Source organism: Cetorhinus maximus, unplaced genomic scaffold, assembly GCF_964194155.1.
Source record: "Cetorhinus maximus unplaced genomic scaffold, sCetMax3.hap1.1 HAP1_SCAFFOLD_414, whole genome shotgun sequence".
Taxonomy (NCBI): Eukaryota; Metazoa; Chordata; class Chondrichthyes; order Lamniformes; family Cetorhinidae; genus Cetorhinus; species Cetorhinus maximus.
The window spans coordinates 220,313-243,187 of NW_027596360.1; the positions used below are offsets into that span (position 1 = coordinate 220,313).

General features: G+C 51.4%; 1 protein-coding gene across 2 annotated transcripts; it reads right to left on the reverse strand.

Annotated features, from left to right (window-relative positions):
- Positions 1-184: 184 nt before the first annotated feature.
- On the reverse strand, positions 185-18,823 carry slc35b2 (solute carrier family 35 member B2). Of its 2 annotated transcripts, XR_013574394.1 has the most exons (5): positions 18,619-18,823; positions 15,461-15,642; positions 5,664-5,824; positions 353-1,565; positions 185-307 (listed from the first exon to the last, which is right to left on the reverse strand). XR_013574394.1 is itself a non-coding variant. In XM_078535368.1 (4 exons), exons 1-4 carry the CDS (start codon positions 18,633-18,635, stop codon positions 630-632), a joined length of 1,296 nt encoding a protein of 431 aa, XP_078391494.1. In that variant the 5' UTR covers positions 18,636-18,823; the 3' UTR covers positions 185-629. The 2 variants fall into 2 exon arrangements, 1 of the variants encoding a protein (XP_078391494.1); XM_078535368.1 differs by having other exon boundaries at positions 185-1,565.
- Between the last annotated feature and the right edge of the window lie 4,052 nt (positions 18,824-22,875).

Genomic DNA, 22,875 nt, shown 5'->3' on the forward strand with positions numbered 1-22,875 from the left:
GTGTCTGGGTGGGGATAGGGAGTGAGGGCTCTGTACCTGTGTGTTGTGTCTGGGTGGGGATGGGGGAGTGAGGGCTCTGTACCTGTGTGTTGTGTCTGGGTGGGGATAGGGAGTGAGGGCTCTGTACTTGTGTGTTGTGTCTGGGTGGGGATAGGGAGTGAGGGCTCTGTACCTGTGTGTTGTGTCTGGGTGGGGATAGGGAGTGTGAGTTCTGTACCTGTGTGTTCTGTCTGGGTGGGGATAGCGAGTGAGGGCTCTGTACCTGTGTGTTGTGTCTGGGTGGGGATAGGGAGTGAGGGCTCTGTACCTGTGTGTTCTGTCTGGGTGGGGATAGGGAGTGAGGTCTCTGTACCTGTGTGTTCTGTCTGGGTGGGGATAGGGAGTGTGGGCTCTGCACCTGTGTGTTCTGTCTGGGTGGGGATGAAGGAGTGTGGGCTGTGTCTTGGGGGTGAACGGGAGCAGAGTGAAGGTGGGAAACTGTTCTGGACATGCTGTCTCATCTTGATTCTGATCCATTTTCCAATGGCGCGTGTCCACTGCAGTCCCCTCACTAACGGATGTAAAAACAAGACTGTCCAACATACTAAGTGTCTATCGAAAACGAGCCTGATAATGAGCCTTGTTTTCAGTTACACCTTCTGCACAGGGGTCTGGCACTGGGCTGTCCTCTTCTTACTCTTCATCCGGCTTCTCGCATATACCCGCAGGAAGAGGGAGAGGAAGACAGTGGCCAGGCCCAGGCCACCCACCATGGTGACTGAATGGCCGTAGATAAGGCAGGACAGGAGGATGGCAAAGGCCTGACGGAGGGTCATGATGATGGTGAAGACAGCAGCTCCAAACTGGCCAATGGTGTAGAAGATAAAGAGCTGTCCACAGGCAGAGCAGATTGACAGCAGTCCAGCATGAAAGGCAAACTCTGGGTGCTGTAGCATGAAGGCTAGAGACTGGAAGAAAGCTCCCTGCTCCAGGAGAGAGCCAACGGTGAAGAGACAGGAGAAGAGGTTCACTCCAAACATCATCTGGATAGAGGACATCTTGTACTTGAAAAGGGCGTCCTGCCAATTGGAGGTGAAGCTATCAAAGAGGATGTAACCAGCTAGGATCACGATGCCCGAGAAAGTGGTGACAGTGGACGGGTGTTTGTTCTGAGTGTTGGACAGGAGGAACATGCTGACTCCAGCTGAGATGAGCATGGCTGTCAGATACTCCCAGTACTCGTAGCTCTTGCGTGACACGATCTTGCCCATCAACATGACGGGAATGACTTTGGAAGCCTTGGCCAGTACCTGGGTGGGAAAGCTGATGAACTTCAAGGCTTCGTACTGGCACCAGCTGCTCAAGATGTTGGAGATAGAGGCGAAGGAATATTTATACATGGGTGCCCCGTGGCGAGGCTGCTTCGTGAGAGCACAGCACAGGCCGGCGACTGTGACAGCCAGGATACGATTCATAAAAACCAGGAACTGGGAGTCGCGGAACTTCACCCCAGGATCAGTCTCTGTTCTCCCGTATGCTTTGGTCATCACCCGTTCCTGTAGGACCCCCCAGGTCAGGTAGGAAACCTGGAGAGAGAAACCAACAACTGCTGACTGGGGAAATCCAAAGAATAAGGTGAAATGTGGTTGCCCTCTCACCTCTGGGGGCCTCCTTATCAAATTTTGGAGCAGCAGACATCTTTGGTGTTCAGTATTACTGGCCTCTCTTTTTCTGTAAGTGGGCCACATGGACATCACTGGCAAGGCCAGCATTTGCTGCCCTTCTGAACTGAGTGGCTTGCTGGGCCATTTCAGAGAGAAGTCAACCAGATTGCTGTGGGTCTGGAGTCCCACGTAAGCCAGACCAGATAAGGACCTAAAGGACATGAGCGAACTAGGTGGCTTTTTGTGACAACTGATGATAATTTCATTGTCATCGTTACTGAGGCTAGCTTTATATTCCACATTTCTTTTATTAATTAGTTGAATTTAAATTCCACCAGCTCCTATGGTGGGATTTGAACCCATGTCCCAGAACATTAGCCCGGGCCTCTGGTATGCGAGTCCATTATCACATCACCATCTCTCCATCCACTGGTGTTAAGACCCAGGGGTTATGAGAATCAGATCTCCTCGTGGTGTGGTTACTGTTTCCACCACCCCCAATCTCTTCCCAACCCTGTGTATCACAAAAAGACAGGGTGAGGGAGAGGACAATAAAACAATGCCAATTCCAGTCTTGCTAGGCTCTTAAACTATCAATAAAAGGTGAACCAATAAGTTATTTGATTTAGGTTTTGCCAGAGTAAATAAGGAGAAACTGTTCCCAGTAACTGTTAGCTACAGGATACATTCTCAGGCGATTGGCAAAAAACCTGAGGCAACACAAGTAACTTTCTTTTTTACACAAGTCACTGTGATCTGGAACGTGCTGTCTGAAAGGGCGATGGAAGTCGCTGTGATCAGGAACGTGCTGTCTGTAAGGGCGGTGGAAGTCACTGTGATCTGGAACGTGCTGTCTGAAAGGGCTGTGGAAGTCACTGTGATCTGGAACGTGCTGTCTGTAAGGGTGGGGGAAGTCGCTGTGATCTGGAACGTGCTGTCTGTAAGGGTGGGGGAAGTCACTGTGATCTGGAACGTGCTGTCTGTAAGGGTGGTGGAAGTCGCTGTAATCTGGAACGTGCTGTCTGAAAGGGCAGTGGAAGTCACTGTGATATGGAACGTGCTGTCTGTAAGGGTGGGGGAAGTCGCTGTGATCTGGAACGTGATGTCTGTAAGGGTGGTGGAAGTCACTGTGATCTGGAACGTGCTGTCTGTAAGGGTGGGGGAAGTCGCTGTGATCTGGAACGTGCTGTCTGTAAGGGTGGGGGAAGTCACTGTGATCTGGAACGTGCTGTCTGTAAGGGTTGTGGAAGTCGCTGTGATCTGGAACGTGCTGTCTGAAAGGGCTGTGGAAGTCACTGTGATCTGGAACGTGCTGTCTGTAAGGGTGGGGGAAGTCGCTGTGATCTGGAACGTGCTGTCTGTAAGGGTGGGGGAAGTCACTGTGATCTGGAACGTGCTGTCTGTAAGGGTGGTGGAAGTCGCTGTGATCTGGAACGTGCTGTCTGTAAGGGCTGTGGGAGTGGCTGTGATCTGGAACGTGCTGTCTGAAAGGGCTGTGGAAGTGGCTGTGATCTGGAACGTGCTGTCTGTAAGGGTGGGGGAAGTCGCTGTGATCTGGAATGTGCTGTCTGAAAGGGTGGGGGAAGTTACTGTGATCTGGAACGTGCTGTCTGAAAGTGCTGTGGGAGTGGCTGTGATCTGGAACGTGCTGTCTGTAAGGGTGGGGGAAGTCACTGTGATCTGGAACGTGCTGTCTGTAAGGGTGGGGGAAGTCACTGTGATCTGGATCGTGCTGTCTGAAAGGGCTGTGGGAGTGGCTGTGATCTGAACGTGCTGTCTGTAAGGGTGGGGGAAGTCGCTGTGATCTGGAACGTGCTGTCTGAAAGGGTGGGGGAAGTTACTGTGATCTGGAACGTGCTGTCTGAAAGGACTGTGGGAGTGGCTGTGATCTGGAACGTGCTGTCTGTAAGGGTGGTGGGAGTCACTCTGATCCGGATCGTGCTGTCTGTAAGGGTGGGGGAAGTCACTGTGATCTGGAACGTGCTGTCTGAAAGGGCAGTGGGAGTCGCTGTGATCTGGAACGTGCTGTCTGTAAGGGCAGTGGGAGTCACTGTGATCTGGAACGTGCTGTCTGTAAGAGCAGTGGGAGTCGCTGTGATCTGGAACGTGCTGTCTGTAAGGGCAGTGGGAGTCACTGTGATCTGTAACGTGCTGTCTGAAAGAGCAGTGGGAGTAAATTGAATATCAAATCTCAAAAATGAATTAAAATGGAGAAATTTGCAGGGCTGTGGGGATAAAGCAGGGGATTAATTGGATTAAATGTTTCCAAGAGTCAGCACAGGCACACTGGCCTCCACCTGTGCTTTAACCTTCTATGTGCATAGTGAGCTCAAACATACAGCACAGGAATCCACACGACAGAGTAAATAACTTTGTATATCAGTGAGGGCTTACAGGGACCGAGTGGGGACATGGCACAGGCCAATGGGAGTGAAGTGCGGAGAAGGGTGGTGGGGTTGGGTGGGGTTAGGGGTCTGGTTAGTGGGGGTGAGCCAAGGCCTGCAACGGGGTGAGTGAAGGGGGGGGGCAGAAATCTGGAGCACAGGGTTGATGGGAGGGCTAGCTGGGCAAGGAGTGATCCAGGCCGACGGACAAGGCTGGGGTGGGGGGGTTACAGGGGGCGGGCTGGGCGAGGGGGGGGGGTACAGGCCGGGCGATGTGGGGGGTACAGGCTGGGCGAGGGGAGGGGGGGTACAGGCCGGGCGAGGGGGGGTACAGGCCGGGCGAGGGGGGGTACAGGCCGGGCGAGGGGGGGTACAGGCCGGGCGAGGTGGGGGGGGGGGTACAGGACAGGCGAGGGGGGTGCAGGCTGGGCGAGGGGGGGTACAGGCTGGGCGAGGGTACAGGCCGGGCGAGGGTACAGGCTGGGCGAGGGGGGGCACAGGCCGGGCGAGGGGGGGTACAGGCTGGGCGAGGGGGGGTACAGGCTGGGCGAGGGGGGCGCAGGAGGCGGGCGAGGGGGGGCACAGGCTGGGCGAGGGTACAGGCTGGGCGAGGGGGGGTACAGGCCGGGCGAGGGGGGGTACAGGCTGGGCGAGGGGGGGTACAGGCTGGGCGAGGGGGGGTACAGGCTGGGCGAGGTGGGGGGGGGTACAGGACAGGCGAGGGGGGGTACAGGCCGGGCGAGGGGGGGTACAGGCCGGGCGAGGGGGGGTACAGGCTGGGCGAGGGGGGGTACAGGCCGGGCGAGGGTACAGGCTGGGCGAGGGTACAGGCCGGGCGAGGGTACAGGCCGGGCGAGGGTACAGGCTGGGCGAGGGTACAGGCCGGGCGAGGGTACAGGCCGGGCGAGGGGGGGGGGTACAGGCCGGGCGAGGTGGGGGGGGGTACAGGACAGGCGAGGGGGGGTACAGGCCGGGCGAGGGGGGGTACAGGCCGGGCGAGGTGGGGGGGGGGGTACAGGACAGGCGAGGGGGGTGCAGGCTGGGCGAGGGGGGGTACAGGCTGGGCGAGGGTACAGGCCGGGCGAGGGTACAGGCTGGGCGAGGGGGGGCACAGGCTGGGCGAGGGGGGGTACAGGCCGGGCGAGGGTACAGGCCGGGCGAGGGGGGGTACAGGCTGGGCGAGGGTACAGGCTGGGCGAGGGGGGGTACAGGCCGGGCGAGGGTACAGGCTGGGCGAGGGTACAGGCCGGGCGAGGGTACAGGCCGGGCGAGGGGGGGGGGTACAGGCCGGGCGAGGTGGGGGGGGGGGTACAGGACAGGCGAGGGGGGTGCAGGCTGGGCGAGGGGGGGTACAGGCTGGGCGAGGGTACAGGCCGGGCGAGGGTACAGGCTGGGCGAGGGGGGGCACAGGCTGGGCGAGGGGGGTACAGGCTGGGCGAGGGGGGGCACAGGCTGGGCGAGGGGGGGGCACAGGCTGGGCGAGGGTACAGGCCGGGCGAGGGTACAGGCCGGGCGAGGGGGAGGGTACAGGACAGGCGAGGGGGGTGCAGGCTGGGCGAGGGGGGCGCAGGGGCCGGGCGAGGGGGGTGCAGGGGGCGGGCCAGACGGGGGGTCAGTGGTTAGAGTGGTCAGTCACCTGCAGTCCAAGGACACAGGCCAGCAGCTTTAACGTCTGTTTGGTGAAGGATGATTCTGTCGCCTCGGTTCGTGAAGTTGCAGCAGGTTCTTCCTGCGCTCCAGACTTTAGCTCATTCCCAAATACGCAGCTTTTAACAAGAGGGAAACAGAGACCTCGGCCTACAGCAGAGGGGAGAGAGGAGATAACAGTCAGTCACTCGCTTTTCCAGAGCTGCTTCATCCCATTCAGGGTCGTGGAGAAGTCAGAGCCTATCTTGACAGGCAATGAGCGCTAGGCAGGGTACACCCAGGGTGGGATACCAGTCCATCACAGGGCACACACACACACACAGTGGGGGACAATTTACTGCAGCTAATCCACCAGGCCAGTGTCTTTGGGCAGTGGGAGGAAACCGGAGCATCCGGCAGAAACCCACACGGACACGGGGAAAACACGCAAACTCCACACAGACAGACACCTGAGGTCAGGATCGAACCCGGGTCCCTGGAGCTGGGAGGCAGCAGCACTAACCAAGAAGATAAATCCCCAACACTCCGCGCAGAAATGTGATTCAATAAAACCAGGCACTGAGCCATATAAGGAGACACTAGGCCAGGGGCCAAAAGCTTGGTCAAAGAGTTCGATTTTAAGGAGTCTTAAAGGAGGGGGGGAGAGAGAGAGAGAAAGGGAAGGAGGGGTTTAGGGAGGAAATCCCAGAGCTCGGGCCCAGGCAGCTGAAATTCCAACCACCTAAAGAGGGGCAATTAAAATAAGGCGGGGCAATAGGCCGGAATTGGGGGAAAGATGAGTTATGAAAGGATTGCATGGCTAATAAAGGGCTAATTTAGAGATAAAAGTTTAACCGGGAATCTGACTGGGGAGTTAAGGTAAATCAAGCTGGCACTTGTTTAGTGGGATTTTATACATGGGGCAACAGGAACAGGAGGAGGCCATTCAGCCCATTAAGCCTGCTCTGCCTTTCAGCAAGACCATGGCTGACCATCCACTTCAATGCCTTTTCCCCCACTCTATCCCCGTATCCCTTCATGTCATTGGTATTTAGAAATCTGTCACTCTCTGCTTTAAACATACTCAGTGACTGAGCTTTCACAGCCCTCTCGGGTAGAGAATTCCAAAGATTCACAACCCTCTGAGTAGAAGAATTTCTCCTGATCTTGGTCCTAAGTGGCTTCCCCCTTATTTTGAAATTGTGTCTCCTGGTTGTCGACTCCCCAGCCAGAAGAAACATCTTACCTGCAGCTACCCTGTCTATCCCTTGAAGTATTTTGTAGGTTTCAATGAGATCACCTCTCATTCTTCGAAACTCTAGAGAAAACAGGCCCAGTTTCCCCAACCTCTCTTCACAGGACAGTCCCGCCATCCCGGGAACGTGTCTGATGAACCTTCGTTGCACTCCCTCTATGGCAATAATATCCTTCCTAAGGTAAGGGGACCAAAACTGCACACGGTAATCCAGGTGCAGCCTAACCAAGGTTCTGTATAATTGAGGCAAGATGTTGGTACTCCTGTACTCAAATCCTCTTGCAATAAAGACTAACATACCATTAGCCTTTCTAATTGCCTGCTGCACCTGCCTGTTAGCTTTCAGTGACTTATTGACGAGGACACCCAGGTCCCTTTGTACATTTTCTAATCTCTTACCATTTATTCTGCACATCTGTTCCTCCTACCGACGTGGTCCACATTATATTCCATCTGCCAAGATCTTGCCCGCTCACTAAGTCTGTCCAAATCCTCTTGAAGCCGCTTTGCATTTTCCACACGACACATATTCCCAACTATGTGTCATCGGCGGACTTGGAAACATTACATTTGATCCCCAGATCCAAATCATTGATATATATTGTGAACAGCTGGGGCCCAAGTACTGATCCTTGCAGTACCCCACTAGTCACCGCCTTCCAATGTGAGAATGACCTGTTTATTCCTACCCTGTTTTCTGTCTTTTTTTAAAATTCATTTAAGGGATGTGGGCCTCACTGGCTGGGCCAGCATTTATTGCCCATCCCTAGTTGCCCTTGAGAAGGTGGTGGTGAGCTGCCTTCTTGAGCCGCTGCAGTCCGTGTGGTGTAGGTACACCCACAGTGCTGTTAGGGAGGGATTTCCAGGATTTTGACCCAGCGACAGTGAAGGAACAGTGATAAATTCCCAAATCAGGATGGTGAGTGGCTTGGAGGGGAACTTCCCGGTGGTGGTGTTCCCAACTATCTGCTGCCCTTGTTTTCCAATCCTCAATCCATGCCAGTATATTACCTCCTATCCCATGTGCTTCAATGTTGCTAACCAACCTCCTGTGGGGGACTTTATTGAAAGCCTTCTGAAAATCCAAGTATACTAGGTTCACCGACTCCCCTTTATCAAATTGGTCAATAAGATGCTCAAAAAACTCCCAACGGGTTCGTCACAGATAATTTGCCATTGTTGGCTATGTCCAATCAGATCATTATTATTCAAGTGTCCATTTATCACATTCTTTAGAATTGATCCTAGCATTTTCCCTACTACTGATAGAAGGCTAATATCAAAGCTGAGAGTCCTGGCTTATCTATTGGTGATGTAGCAAAGAAGCTTGGCGAGCTGTGGAATGCTTGCAGTGAAGAGGAGAAAAAGCCGTTCATTAGCAAAGCTTATAAACTGAAGGAGAAATATGATAGAAGGCTAATAGGACTGAAGTTCCCGGTTTTCTCTTTCCCTCCCTCAGATAGTGGGGTGACATTCACTACCTTCCAATCTGCAGCAATTGTCAAGAATCTATCAAATTTGGGAAGCTGATCGCCCACGCATCTCCATAGCTACCTTTTTCAACAGCTGACGTAGAATATCAGGTCCCGGGACTTATCAGCATTCGGTCCCATTAATTTCTCCAATGCAGCCTTCTTATTCATACTAATTCCCTTCAACTCCTCAATCTCCCTAGTCCCTTGGATTTACAATTGTGGCAGATTTTGTGAAAGGGAAATGATGTTCAACCAATTTACTGGAGTTCCTTCAGGAAGTGACATGTGCTGTGGATAAAGGGGAAGCGGTGGATGTGCTGTTGTCATAAAGAGATATTGATGTCTATAATGTTATTGGAAATTATTTTTTTAAAATAGAGTTTAGTGGTGTCTGTGTCTATGTTGTGTATGTGTGTGTGTCTTAATTGGATTATAGGCAGCTAGTGTTGGGGTAACTTATTGGGATGGATAGAAAATTGACCAGCTAACAGGAAGCTCGGAAGAGTATCCTGCAGTCAGCATCATGTGAAGCAGTCTGGGAAGTGTCCTGCAGTCAGCATCGCAGTGAAGCAGTCTGGGAAGAGTGTCCTGCAGTCAGCATCGCTGTGAAGCAGTCTGGGAAGAGTGTCCTGCAGTCAGCATCGCTGTGAAGCAGTCTGGGATGAGTGTCCTGCAGTCAGCATCGCTGTGAAGCAGTCTGGGAAGAGTGTCCTGCAGTCAGCATCGCAGTGAAGCAATCTGGGAACAGTGTGCTGCAGTCAACATTGCTGTGAAGCAGTCTGGGATGAGTGTCCTGCAGTCAGCATCACGGTGAGGCAGTTTGGGAAGAGTATCCTGCAGTCAGCATCGCGGTGAAGCAGTCTGGGAAGAGTGTCCTGCAGTCAGCATCGCTGTGAAGCAGTCTGGGATGAGTGTCCTGCAGTCAGCATCGCTGTGAAGCAGTCTGGGAAGAGTGTCCTGCAGTCAGCATTGCTGTGAAGCAGTCTGGGATGAGTGTCCTGCAGTCAGCATCGCTGTGAAGCAGTCTGGGATGAGTGTCCTGCAGTCAGCATGGCAGTGAAGCAGTCTGGGATGAGTGTCCTGCAGGGATGAGATCTTAGAAGGCTCCTCAAATGAAGCCATATGGGTAGACCTGAAAAACAAAAAAGGAGCAATCACATTGCTGGGAGTGTACTATAGGCCCCCAAACAGTCAGAGAGAAATAGAAGAGCGGACATGTAGGCAAATTTCAGAGAAGTGTAAAAAAAATAGGGTAGTAATAGTGGGAGATTTCAACTTCCCCAACATTAACTGGGTTAGTCATATTGTGATACATTTAGAGGGAGCGGAATTCTTAAAATGCATCCAGGAGAGCTTTTTAAGCCAGTACATAGAAGGTCCTAAAAGAGAGGGGGCGGTCCTGGACTTAATTTTAGGGAATGAAGCCGGGCAAGTGGGAGAGGTATTGCTGGGGGAGCAGATAGTGATCATCACTCTGTTAGATTCAAGGTTGTCGTGGAAAAGGACAAGGATGGGCCAGAAATCAGAGTTCTAAATTGGGGGAAGACCGATTTTAATAAGATCAGATATGATTTGGCCAGAGTGGACTGGGAGCAGCTACTTTTAGGTAAATCTTCATCAGAGCAGTGGAACTCATTCAAGAAAGAAATAGGGAGAGTACACAGCCAACATATTCCAGTAAAGACAAAGGGTGGGACCAACAAATCCAGGAAACCCTGGATGTCGAGGGATATACAGGACTAGATAAAGAGAAAAAGGGAGGCTTATGGCAGATACCGAGGGCTCAAAACATTGGAAGCCCTAGAGGAGTATAGAATGTGCAGGGGGAAACTTAAAAAGGAAGTTAGGAGAGCAAAAAGGGGGCATGAAAAAACATTGGCAGGTAAAATAAAGGAAAATCCAAAGTTATTTTACAAGTACATTAAGAGTAAGAGGATAACTGGGGAAAGAGTAGGGCCCATTAAGGACCATAGTGGCAATTTGTGTGTGGAGCCGGAAGACGTAGGCAGGGTTCTAAATTAATTTGTGTTGGTGTTCACAAGTGAGAGGGACGACGTGGGTATGGAAATCAGGCAGAAGGACTGTGATATAATTAAAGAAATTAGCATAGAAAGGGAGGAGGTTCTAAGTGGTCTGGCAGGCTTAAAAGTAGATAAATCTCCAGGCCTGGATGAAATGTATCCCAGGCTGTTGAGTGAGGCAAGGGAGGAGATAGCTGGGGCGCTGGCAATAATTTTCAATACCTCTCTGGCCACAGGAGAGGTGCCAGAGGACTGGAGGACAGCCAATGTGGTACCGTTATTCAAGAAGGGAGGAAGGGATAAACCAGGGAACTGCAGGACAGTCAGTCTAACCTCAGTGATGGGGAAACTACTGGAAGCAATTCTGAGGGACAGAATTAATCTACACTTGGAGAGGCAGAGATTAATCAAGGACAGTCAGCATGGTTTAGATCAGGGGAGGTCATGTCTGACCAATTTGATTGAATTTTTCGAAGAGGTGACCAGGTGTGTAGATGAGGGCAATGCATTTGATGTAGTCTACTTGGACTTCAGCAAGGCTTTTGATAAGGTCCCACATGGGAAACTGATAACGAAGGTAAGAGCCCATGGGATCCAAGGCAATTTGGCAAATTGGATCCAGAATTGGCTGAGTGGCAGGAAGCAGAGGGTGATGGTCGAGGGGTGTTTTTGTAACTGGATGTCTGTGTCCAGTGGGATTCCACAGGGATCAGTGTTGGGTCCCTTGCTGTTTGAGGTTTATATAAATGATTTAGACTTGAATGTAGGAGGGTTGATCAGTAAGTTCGTGGATGACAGGAAAATTGGTGGGCTAGTATATAGTGAAGAGGATAGCCTTAGGTTACAGGAGGATATAGATGGGCTGATCAGTGGCAAATGGAATTTAATCCAGATAAGTGTGAGGTGATGCACTTGGGCAGGACAAACAATACATGACGAATGGTTGGACCCTGGGAAGTACCGAGGATCAGAGGGACCTTGGTGTGCATGTCCACCGGTCCCTTAAGGTAGCGGGACAGGTAGGTAAGGTGGTTAAGAAGGCATATGGGATACATGCCTTTATTAGCCGAGGCACAGAATATAAGAGCAGGGAGGTTATGCTGGAACTGTATAAAACGCTGGTTAGGCCACAGCTAGAGTATTGTGTGCAGTTCTGGAATCCACATTATAGGAAGGATGTGTTTGCACTAGAGAGAGTGCAGAAGAGATTTACCAGGATGTTGGCTGGGCTGGACAGTTTTAGTTATGAGGAGAGATTGGATAGACTGGGTTATTTTCCCTGGAGCAGAGGAGATTGAGGGGGGATATGACTGAGGTGTATAAAATGAGGGGCATAGACAGGGTAGACAGGAAGGAACTTTTCTCCTTGGTGGAGGGATCAATAACCAGGGGGCATAGATTTAAGGTAAGGGGCAGGAGGTTTAGAGGGGATGTGAGGAAGATTTTTTTCACCCAGAGGGTAAGACTCACTGCCTGAAAGGGTGGTACAGGCAGGAACCCTCATAACATTTAAGAAGTATTTGGATGTGCATTTGCAATGCCATGGCATACAAGGCTATGGGCCTAGTGCTGGAAAATGGGATTAGAATAGTTAGGTACTTGTTTGACTGGCGCAGACTCGATGGGCCGAAGGGCCCTTTTCTGTGCTGTAGACCTCGATGACTCTATGAAACAGTAGGCATTAATGAGTGATTTTCTGGTTGGCAAGATGTAACGAGTGGTGTGCCACAGGGATCAGTGCTGGGACCTCTGCTTTTTACAATTTATATAAATGACTTGGATGAAGGGACAGATGGCATGGTGGCTAAATTTGCTGGTGATGCAAAGATAGGCAGGAAAGTAAATTGTGAAGAGGGCATAAGAAGGATATAAAGGGATAAAGATAGGTTAAGTGAGTGGGCAAGGATCTGGCAAATGGAGCATAATGTGGAAAAATGTGAAACTGTCCCTTTTTGCAGGAAGAATAAAAAAGCAGCATATTATCTAAATGGTGAGAGATTGCACAGGAATCTGGGTGTCCTAGTGCATGAATCGCAAAAGGTTAATGTGCAGATAATTAGGAAAGCTAATAGGATGTTGTTTATTGGGTGGGGAATTTAACACAAGAATAGGGAGGTTATGCTCCTTATTTAAAGGGTGTAAATGCATCTGAAGCAGTGCAGGGAAAGTTTACTAGACTATTACATAGAATGGGCAGGTTGTCTTATAAGGAAAGGTTGGACAGGCTAGGCTTGTATTGGTGTTTAGAATAGTAAGAGGCAACTTGATTGAAACCTACAAGATTCTGAGGGGGTCTTGACAGGGTGGATGTGAAAGGGTGCTTCCGCTTATGGGAGAATCTAAAATTAGGCATCACTGTTTTAAATATAAGGGGTTACCCATTTAAGACTGAGATGAGGAGAAATTTTTTCTCTGAGGGTTGGAGTGTCTTTGGAACTTTCTTCCTCACTCAAAAGGCAACATTTTTAAGGTATAGCTAGATAGATTCTTGATAAGCAAAGGGGTGAAAAGCTATCAGAGATAGGAGGGAATGTGGGGGTTGAGGTTACAATCAGGTCAGCCATGATCTTATTGAATGGCGGAGCAGGCTCGAGGGGCCGAGTGGCCTATTCCTGCTCCTCGTTTGTAGGTTTGTATTTCTTGTATCTTCCTCAGTGAGTCAGCCACACAACAATCATTTAGCCACTCTGCCATTTCTTTGCTTCCCATTATAAATTCTGACTCTGCCTACAATGGAGCCACACTTGTCTTATGCCCTTGTTCCAAAAAGGTTGTAAGGATAAGCCCAGCATTTACCGACCAATCAGTTTAACTTCAGTGTTGGGCAAGATTCTAGAAACAATCATTTGGGGTAGAGTTAGTTGTCACATGGAAAAATAAGGGTTGATAAGGAAGAGCCAGCATGGATTTCTAAAGGAGGAATCGTATTTAACTAACTTGGAGTTTTTTGAAGAGGTAACAGAAAAGGTCGATGAGGGTAATGCTGTTGATGTGGTGTACATGGACTTTCAAAAGGCATTTGATACAGTGCCACACAAGACTTGAGAGAAAAGTTATTGCTCAAGGAATAAAAGGGACAGGAGCAACACGGATACAAAATTGGCTGAAAATAGGAAGCAGAGAGTAATGGTCAATGGATATATTTTGGGCTGGAGTAAGGTTTGTAGTGGAGTTCGGTATTGGGACCCTTGTTGTTCCTGATGTATATTAATGATCTAGGTCTTGGCGTGCGGGGACAATTTCAAAGTTTGCGGATGATACGAAGCTTGGGAGTGTTGTGAACTGTGAGGAGGACAGTGTGGAACTTGAAGAGGACATAGACAAGTTGGTGGAGTGGGCAGATAGGTGGCAGATGAAGTTCAATATGGAGAAGTGTGAGGTGATGCATTTTGGTAGGAAGATCATGGACAGACAATATAAAATAAGGGATGAAATTTTGATATAGTATCCAGGGCTTTATTAATAGGGGCATAGAGTACAAGAATAAGGAGGTTATGCTGAATTTATATAAGACACTTGTTAGACCTCAGCTGGAATATTGTATATAGTTCTGGGCACCACACTATAAGGATGGATGTGAACACATTGGAAAGAGTTCAGAAGAGGTTTACAAGAATGGTTCCTGAGATGAGAAACTTCAGTTACGAAGGAAGAAATCGAGAAGTTGGGTCTGTTCTCCTTGGAGACGAGAAAGCTAAGAGGAGATTTGATAGAGTTGTTCAAAATCCTGAGGGAGCCGGATAGATTGGATAGGGAGAAGCTGTTCCCACTCGTATAAGGGTCAAGAATGAGAGGGCAACGGTTTCAAGTGATTTGTAAAAGAAGCAAACGTGAGGTGAGAAAAAACTTATTCACACAATGAGTGGTTCGGGTGTGGAATACAATGCCTGGAAGTGTGGTGGAGGCAGGTTCAATCGAGGCATTCAGGAGGGCATTAGATGATTATTTAAATAGAAACAATGTGCAGGAGTACAGGGAAAAGGCAGGGCAATGGCACTATGTCATAATGCTCATTTGGAGAGCCGGTGCAGACATGATGGGCCAAATGGCCTCCTTCTGTGCCATTAAAATTCTGAGATTCCTTTTTACGCACCTATTGAAGCTTTTACAGTCTGTTTTTGTTTTTTGCTGCTTTACATTCATATTCCATTCTCCCTTTATCAGTTTCTTGGCCCTCCTTTGTGGCATTCTAAAATCCAACCAATTCTCAGGTTTACTATTATTTCTGGCAATGTTATAGGCCTTCTCTTTAATCTTATACAATCCTCAACATCCTTTGTTAGCCACAGTTGACTGACTTTTCCTTTTGGGTTTTTGTGCCTTGTGCCATACCATAAAATGGAAGAGGGTAAAGGTTATGTGGTATACCTTTACTGAAGCGACATCCTTGTGAGATATTACTGGATTTCATATTTAAATATCTTTCAGGCAGTGTTGCCTGGAAAGTGATTACTTGTGGATTTGACCAAGTAGAGAATTTTGGGGGAATGTTTTGTAAGACTAACCTTAATTGCGTAACTGTAATCTTGGGTGCTTAAGTTTTCTTTTATTTTTCTTTGTTAATAAAACTTTTGAAAAAGTGTTACTGGGCCTCTTACTGCCCCACCCCCACCCAGCTGGACAGAGAGCTCTACCACACAACCCCCACCCCCACCCAGCTGGACAGAGAGCTCTACCACACAGCCCCACCCCCACCCAGCTGGACAGAGAGCTCTACCTCACAACCCCACCCCCACCCAGCTGGACAGAGAGCTCTACCACACAACCCCCGCCCCCGCCCAGCTGGACAGAGAGCTCTACCACACAACCCCCACCCAGCTGGACAGAGAGCTCTACCTCACACCCCCCACCCCACCCAGCTGGACAGAGAGCTCTACCTCACACCCCCACCCCCACCCAGCTGGACAGAGAGCTCTACCTCACACCCCCCACCCCACCCAGCTGGACAGAGAGCTCTACCTCACAACCCCACCCCCACCCAGCTGGACAGAGAGCTCTACCACACACCCCCACCCCCACCCAGCTGGTCTGTGACTTCCTGCCACACAGCATCTACCTGTCTCCAGGTAGTTTTTCCTCTTGAAGTATTGAACAAGTAGATATCCTGGGAGGATGATGGTAGCATAACCAGCAAGATTAATAAAAAAACGCAGAATCCAAAAATCAGACCAAGCTCCATCAAGATCGGAATCCTGGGCACTGGCTGGAGTCATTGCAAACATCAGAGCAAACAGGGAGCTGAAATACAAGGTCAAAACATTAACCCCGTGCTGTATCTCTGCTATCACACACACACTCCGTGTAGCTTCTCTCACCATCCCTCCATCCCACTGTTATTCCCACACCCAGCCCTCTCAGCCCCATTTCTCTACCTAATTTCATTCCACAATATTTCTACACTCTCCTACCCTGCTTCACCCCCATTGCTCTCCTTCCCTCTCTCATTCCCCCTCTCTCTCTTTCCAACTCCCTCCTTTCTCACTCTGTCCCTCCAATTCCCTCCCTCCTTCCAACTCCCCCTTGTCTTTCTCTCCCTCCGTCCAACTCCCCCTTGTCCTTCTCTCCCTCCGTCCAACTCCCCCTTGTCCTTCTCCCCCTCCGTCCAACTCGCCCTTGTCTTTCTCTCCCTCACTCCAATTCCCCCTTGTCCTTCTCTCCCTCCGTCCAACTCCCCCTTGTCTTTCTCTCCCTCACTCCAATTCCCTCCCTCCAACTCCCTCCTTCCCCCTCTCTCTCACCAACTTCCCCCCTCTCTATCTCCCCCTCACAGAATCGCACAGTGCAGAAGAGGCCCTTCAGCCCATCGAGTCTGTACCGACACGTGAGAAACACCTGACCTACCTACCTAATCCCATTTACCAGCACTTGGCCCCATAGTCTTGAATGTTATGACGTGCCAAGTGCTCATCCAGGTACTTTTTAAAGGATGTGAGGCAACCCGCCTCCACCACCCTCTCAGGCAGCGCATTCCAGACCGTCACCACCCTCTGGGTAAAAAAGGTTTTCCTCACATCCCACCTAAACCTCCTGCCCCTCACCTTGAACTAATGTCCCCTCGTGACTGACCCTTCAAGGGGAACACCTGCCCCCTATCCACCCTGTCCATGCCCCTCAATCTTCTACACCTCGATCAGGTCGCCCCTCAGTCTTCTCTGCTCCAACGAAAACAACCCAAGTCTATCCAACCTCTCTTCATAACTTAAATGTTTCATCCCAGGCAACATCCTGGTGAATCTCCTATGCACCCCCTCCAGTGCAATCACATCCTTCCTATAATGTGGCAACCAGAACTGCACACAGTACTCCAGCTGTGGCCTCACCAAGGTTCTATACAACTCCAACATGACCTCCCTACTTTTGTAATCTATGCCTCGATTGATAAAGGCAAGTGTCCCATATGCCTTTTTCACCACCCCACTAACATGCCCCTCCGCCTCCAGAGATCTATGGACACACACGCCAAGGTCCCTCTGTTCCTCAGAACTTCCTAGTGTCATGTCGTTCATTGAATTCCTTGTCAAATTACTCCTTCCAAAGTGTATCACTTCACACTTTTCAGGGTTAAATTCCATCTGCCACTTATCTGCCCATTTGACCATCCCATCTATATCTTCCTGTAGCCCAAGACACTCAACCTCACTGTTAACCACCCGGCCAATCTTTGTGTCATCCGCAAACTTACTAACCCTCCTCCTCTATCCCTCCAACCCCTCCTCTCCTCCCCACCGTCCGCACACCCCCTCCTCCCCATCGTACCCCCCTCCCTCCACCCCCTCTCTCCAACCCCCACCCCCCTCTCTCCACACCCCTACCCCACCCCACCCCCTCTCTCTCCACCCCTACCCCCTCTCACCACCCCCTACCCCACCTCTCCACCCCCTACCCCCTCTCTCCAACCCCCACCCCCTCTCTCCACCTCCCACCCCCCTACCCCACCACCTCTCTCTCCACCCCTACCCCCCTCTCACCATCCCCCATCCCCTCTCCCCCTCCTTCCCCGTCCCCCCTCTTTCCCTCCCCCCCCCTGCCTACCCCCTCTCCCTCCACCCCCTCCCACCCCTCTCCTTCCCCCACCCCGCTCCCTCCCCCCTCTCCCTCTACCTCCCCCCTCCCCCTCCTCCCTCCCCCTCTCTCCTTCCCCCCCACCCCATCCCACCCCTCTCCATCCTTCCTCTCTCTCTCCCTCCCCCCCTCCTCCCTCTCTCCCCCCTCTCCCTCCCCCCTCCCCTCCCTCTATCTCTCTCTCTCCCCTCCCCCTATCTCTCTCTCTCCCTCTATCTCTCTCTCTCCCCTCCCCCTATCTCTCTCTCTCCCCTCCCCCTATCTCTCTCTCTCCCCTCCCCTCCCTCCCTCTCTCTCTCCCCTCCCTCTATCTCTCTCTCCCCCCTCCCCTCCCTCTCCCCTCCCTCCCCTCCCTCTCCCCCCCAACTCTCTCTCCCCCCGTCCCCCCTCTCCCTACCCCCCGTCCCCCTCTCTCTCCCTCCCTCTCTCTCTCCCCCAACTCTCTCCCTCCCCCCGTCCCCCCCTCTCTCCCTCCCCCCCGTCTCTCCCCCCCGTCCCCCCCCTCTCTCTCCCCCCCGTCCCCCCCCTCTCTCTCCCCCCCCTCTCTCTCTCTCCCCCCCCACCCCCTCTCTCTCCCCCCCCACCCCCTCTCTCTCTCTCCCCCCCCTCTCTCTCTCCCCCCCCCACCCCCCCTCTCTCTCTCCCCCCCCTCTCTCTCCCCCCCCACCCCCCCTCTCTCTCTCCCCCCCCTCTCTCTCCCCCCCTCACCCCCCCTCTCTCTCCCCCCCTCACCCCCCCTCTCTCTCCCCCCCTCACCCCCCCTCTCTCTCCCCCCCCCACCCCCCGCTCTCTCTCCCCCCCCCCCACCCCCCGCTCTCTCTCCCCCCCCACCCCCCCTCTCTCTCTCCCCCCCCACCCCCCTCTCTCTCCCCCCCCACCCCCCCGCTCTCTCTCTCCCCCCCCACCCCCCCTCTCTCTCTCTCCCCCCCCACCCCCCCTCTCTCTCTCTCCCCCCCCACCCCCCCTCTCTCTCTCCCCCCCCCCACCCCCCCTCTCTCTCTCCCCCTCCTTCTCTCCCTTTCCCTCCCCCTCTCTCCCCGTCCTCCCCCTCTCTCACCCCACCCCCCATGGTCCCTCTCCCCCCCGACACCTCTCCCCCCCCGACCACCTCTTTCCCCCCCCCGGTCCCCCCCCTCTCTCTGTCCCCCCCACCTCCACTCGGGCTCCATCGCTGCCGGTTGGGTCTGTGCCGCTCTCGGGTTCAGGTTGATCCTGTCCCCGGAGCCCGGGCTTCCTGTCGTCCCTGATCCAGCATCACCCGGAGCCGCGGATCCAGCCTCGGCCTTTCCGGCTGCCCGACCGCTGGTGGCAACTTCCCGGCGACGGAGGGAGGAGAGGCCGGGAAACCAAACTCGTTACCCGCCCGCGATAGCGCCCCGGCGGGCTGGAGGACCGACTGCAGCTCCCCCGGCGGGCTGGAGGACCGACTGCAGCGCCCCGGCGGGCTGGAGGACCGACTGCAGCTCCCCCGGCGGGCTGGAGGACCGACTGCAGCGCCCCGGCGGGCTGGAGGACCGACTGCAGCGCCCCGGCGGGCTGGAGGACCGACTGCAGCTCCCCCGGCGGGCGGGAGGACCGACTGCAGCTCCCCCGGCGGGCGGGAGGACCGACTGCAGCTCCCCCGACTGGCGGGAGGACTAACTGCAGCTCCCCTGGCGGGCGGGAGGACCAGCTGCAGCTCCCCCGGCGGGCGGGAGGATCAACTGCAGCTCCCCCGGCGGGCGGGAGGACCGGCTGCAGCTCCCCCGGCGGGCGGGAGGACTAACTGCAGCTCCCCCGGTGGGCGGGAGGACAGACTGCAGCGCCCCCGGCGGGCGGGAGGACCGTTTGCAGTGCCACCACACTAAACAATAGGGAATGAGATCCTTCAGATAAAAGCTAAATACTGCAGATGCTGGAAATCTGAAACAAAAACAGAAAATGCTGGAAAAACCCATCTGGTCGGACAGCGTCTGTGGAGAGAGAGACAGAGTTAACGTGTCGAGTCCGTGTGACTCTTCTTCAGAGTCCTGAAGAGTCACACCGACTCCTACCTTAACTCTGTCTCCCTCTCCACAGACGCTGTCCGACCGGATGGGTTTTTCCAGCATTTTCTGTTTTTGTTTGTGAGGGCCCTCATCCTGGGCTACAAGAGAGTGGATTAGGAACATAAGGAATAAGAACATGAGAAAGAGGAGCCACAGTCCATTCAGCCCTCCGAGCTCGCCCTGTCCTTCAGAGAGATCATGGCTAACCTTCTACTTCAATGCCATTTTCCTGCACTATCTCCTTATCCCTTGATATTTTTTTAATATGTAGAAATCAATCGATCCTAGCCTTGAACATAAACAGCTGAGCCTCCACAGGCCTCTGGGGCAGAGATTCCAAAGATTCATTAACCTCTGACTGAAGAAATTCCTCCGCATCTCAGTCCTAAATTATTTGCCCCTTATTCTGAGACTGTGTCCCCTGGTTCTTGACCCAGCCACCCAGCAAAGGAAAGCATTCTGCATCTATCCTGTAGAGCCCTGTAAGAATTTTGTATGTTTGAATGAGATCACCTCTCATTCTCCTAAACTCCAGAGAATAAAAGCCCAGTCTATTTATTCTTTCCTCAGTGTTAGGAAATAGAATTATATGTGCATTAAGGTATGTTGGGAATAAGCTATATAAGTTTAATTTGTATTTCTGTATTTGTGGGTTAAAAGTATGTAAGCTGGGTTTTAGTTTCACTTCAAACGATGCTTGCATTTTAATGAAGGTTTTATGACTCTTGAAGGGAAGGCAAAGCAAACACAAGGTAGAAAAAAACTGTGCTGTTGCCAAGCAACAGGATGCTCCTTTAGAAACAGTTGGAAGGAGCTGCTAACAGAAGCAGCATAGGAGAGGGACGGATAGTAGGTCTCAAGCTAAGGTTGAAACCAGCTGCCAGGAGAAGCTGGATGCAGGACAGTGAACTGCAGGAGCAGGTTCCAGAAACTAAAGAAGAAAGTCCCTAAAACCAGGGAGTGAAACAGGAGAAAGTCCCAAAAAGACCTTCTAATCAAAGGAGGGACAGGAATCTGGAAAATGTCCTGGTAAGTGAAGTTAAAAGTAAGGGGCAGAGAGAAAGGCTCCAACCTTTAAAGGGAGAAGCTGCAGGAAGCAGGTTTAAAACAATATTGGCTTGAGGGGAGGCGGTGGCATTATGGTATTGTCACTGACTAGTATTCCAGAGACTCAGGGTAATGATCTGGGGACCCGGGTTCAAATGGTGAAATTTGAATTCAATAAAAATCTGGAATTAAAAGTCTGATGACGAGCATAAAACCATTGCAGATTGTCATAAAAGCCCATCTGGTTCACTAATTTAGGGAAGGAAATCTGCTGTCCTTACCTGTTCTGGCCTACATGTGACTCCAGACCCACAGCAATGTCCTCTGAATGAGGTTAATTAGGGATGGGCAATAAATGCTGGCCTATCCAGAGATGCCCACATTCCATGAACGAATAAAACAAAAGATCCAAGGGGACAGCCAAAGGTCTGTAACTCTGTACTATGGGTATGTGAAGTAGTGGTGTCCTGTTGGCATGGTTGAGCGAGTGCATAGAAGGAAGCTGGAATCCACATGGCGATCTGAGGAGAGGGACATCGGAAGGAGAGTTTGAAACACTGGACCCTTGTGGAAGGCGTCTGGGAGAAAGTCATTTGGGGGAAGATTCTAAAGCAGGTTCTTCTAGGGTGGCCAAAAACAAAAATAAAAATACCTGGAAAAACTCAGCAGGTCTGACAGAATCTGCGGAGAGGAGCACAGTTAACATTTCAAGTCCGTATGACTCTTCAACAGAACTAAGGAAAAATAGAAGAGAGGTGAAATATAAGCTGGTTTAAGGACAAATGTCCTTTTGTCTATGACATCTTTTGGCAATCTCCACCTATCACTGGCCCTCTATCCAGCTCTACCTGTCCCCCCCCCCACCCCTTAAACCAGCTTATATTTCACCTCTCTTCTATTTTTCCTTAGTTCTGTTGAAGAGTCATGTGGACTCGAAACATTAACTGTGTTCCTCTGCGCAGATGCTGTCAGACCTGCTGAGTTTTTCCAGGTATTTTTATTTTTGTTTTGGATTTCCAGCATCCACAGTTTTTTGCTTTTATCATCTAGAGTGGAGATTGGAAACCCTCATGTGAAAGATGGAGTTCAGTGAGAATGGTAGGCTCAAGGTGGGACACGCGTCTGGGTGGGGGTGGGTGGTGTGGGTGGAGTTGATGAGGGCTCCAAAGCATCTGTTTGGGGTGGCATCCGTCACTTGGTTTCAGAGTGTAGTGTGCCTGACCACAGGTTGCTTATTGGTTTGCATGGACCGTGTACTTACTGTGAACATTAGAGTACAAGATAACTTTCATAACTTGTGTTATCCTTACGAATCTGGACATACCTGTAAAGGTATAATTGTGGGTGAAGGAGTATTGTACTATGGTTCATCTTTTCTTGTTTAATAAATATTTTATTCTGTTGTTAAAAGTCGATCAACTGACTCCTGTGATTCTGTTCAGTAGCCACTCTCCACGTTTCTAAACAAAACAAAAAGCTAGGATCTGATATGCCGGGTTCCATCCTGGGTTCTGGCTCGTCCAGTAGCAACATCAGCTGGGATCATAACAACAGGACAATCCCCCCATTCTCAGGAATTAATTTAGTGAACCTTTGTTGCACTCCCTCTATCTTTCCTTAGGTAAGGAGACCAAAGCTGGACACAACACTCCAGGTGCGGTCTCACCAAGGCTGTATATAATTGCAGTAAGGCATCTTCATTCCTGTACTTAAATCCTCTTGTAATAAAGCCAACATACCAGTTGCTTTGTTAATTGCTTGCTCTTACCTACGTGTTCACTTTCAGTGACTCATGAACAAGGACACCCAAGTCCTTTTGAAATTCAACACTTCCCAGCCTCTCACCATTTAGGAATTACTCTGTCGTTCGGCTTTTCCGACCTAAGTTATTAGAACCAAATCTTCCAGGACAGTATCTTCTTTTAAAATATGGAAGGACGTTGCATTATCTGGGCACTTGGAAGCTGACCTGGATTTTTTAAAAAACGGGTCATAAGTTCACCTTGGAAAGTGAACAAACATAACTTTTCCAAGAAATCACATGACCAGCATGGTACTTGAGACGAGAGAGCTGTTTGCTTTTTGAATTGCAATCACTGTAATTGATAGAAAAGAAACTGGTTTAAAGGTAAAGGCCTGGTGATTTACTGGAAATCACCTGACAGATGAGCTTTAAGTTCTAAACTTTTTTAAAAATTCAGTTCAACTGAGAAATTGCCAGCTCGCACTCTTCTTGCCTTTCCTGAAATCTTCTTCTTAGGCAGTCCCTCGGGGTCGAGGATGACTTGCTTCCACATTAAAAATGAGTTCTCAGGTGACTGAAGAGTCCAATGCG

What these genes read in the sequence shown, in the direction of transcription:
- slc35b2 (XM_078535368.1), bottom strand. An exon ending in GAAAAACTACCTGGAGACAG is followed by an intron (nt 5,825 to 15,460) that starts GTAGATGCTGTG and finishes CCTCTGCTGTAG; the next exon opens with GCCGAGGTCTCTGTTTCCCT. An exon ending in CCTGTGTCCTTGGACTGCAG is followed by an intron (nt 1,566 to 5,663) that starts GTGACTGACCAC and finishes TTCTCTCTCCAG; the next exon opens with GTTTCCTACCTGACCTGGGG.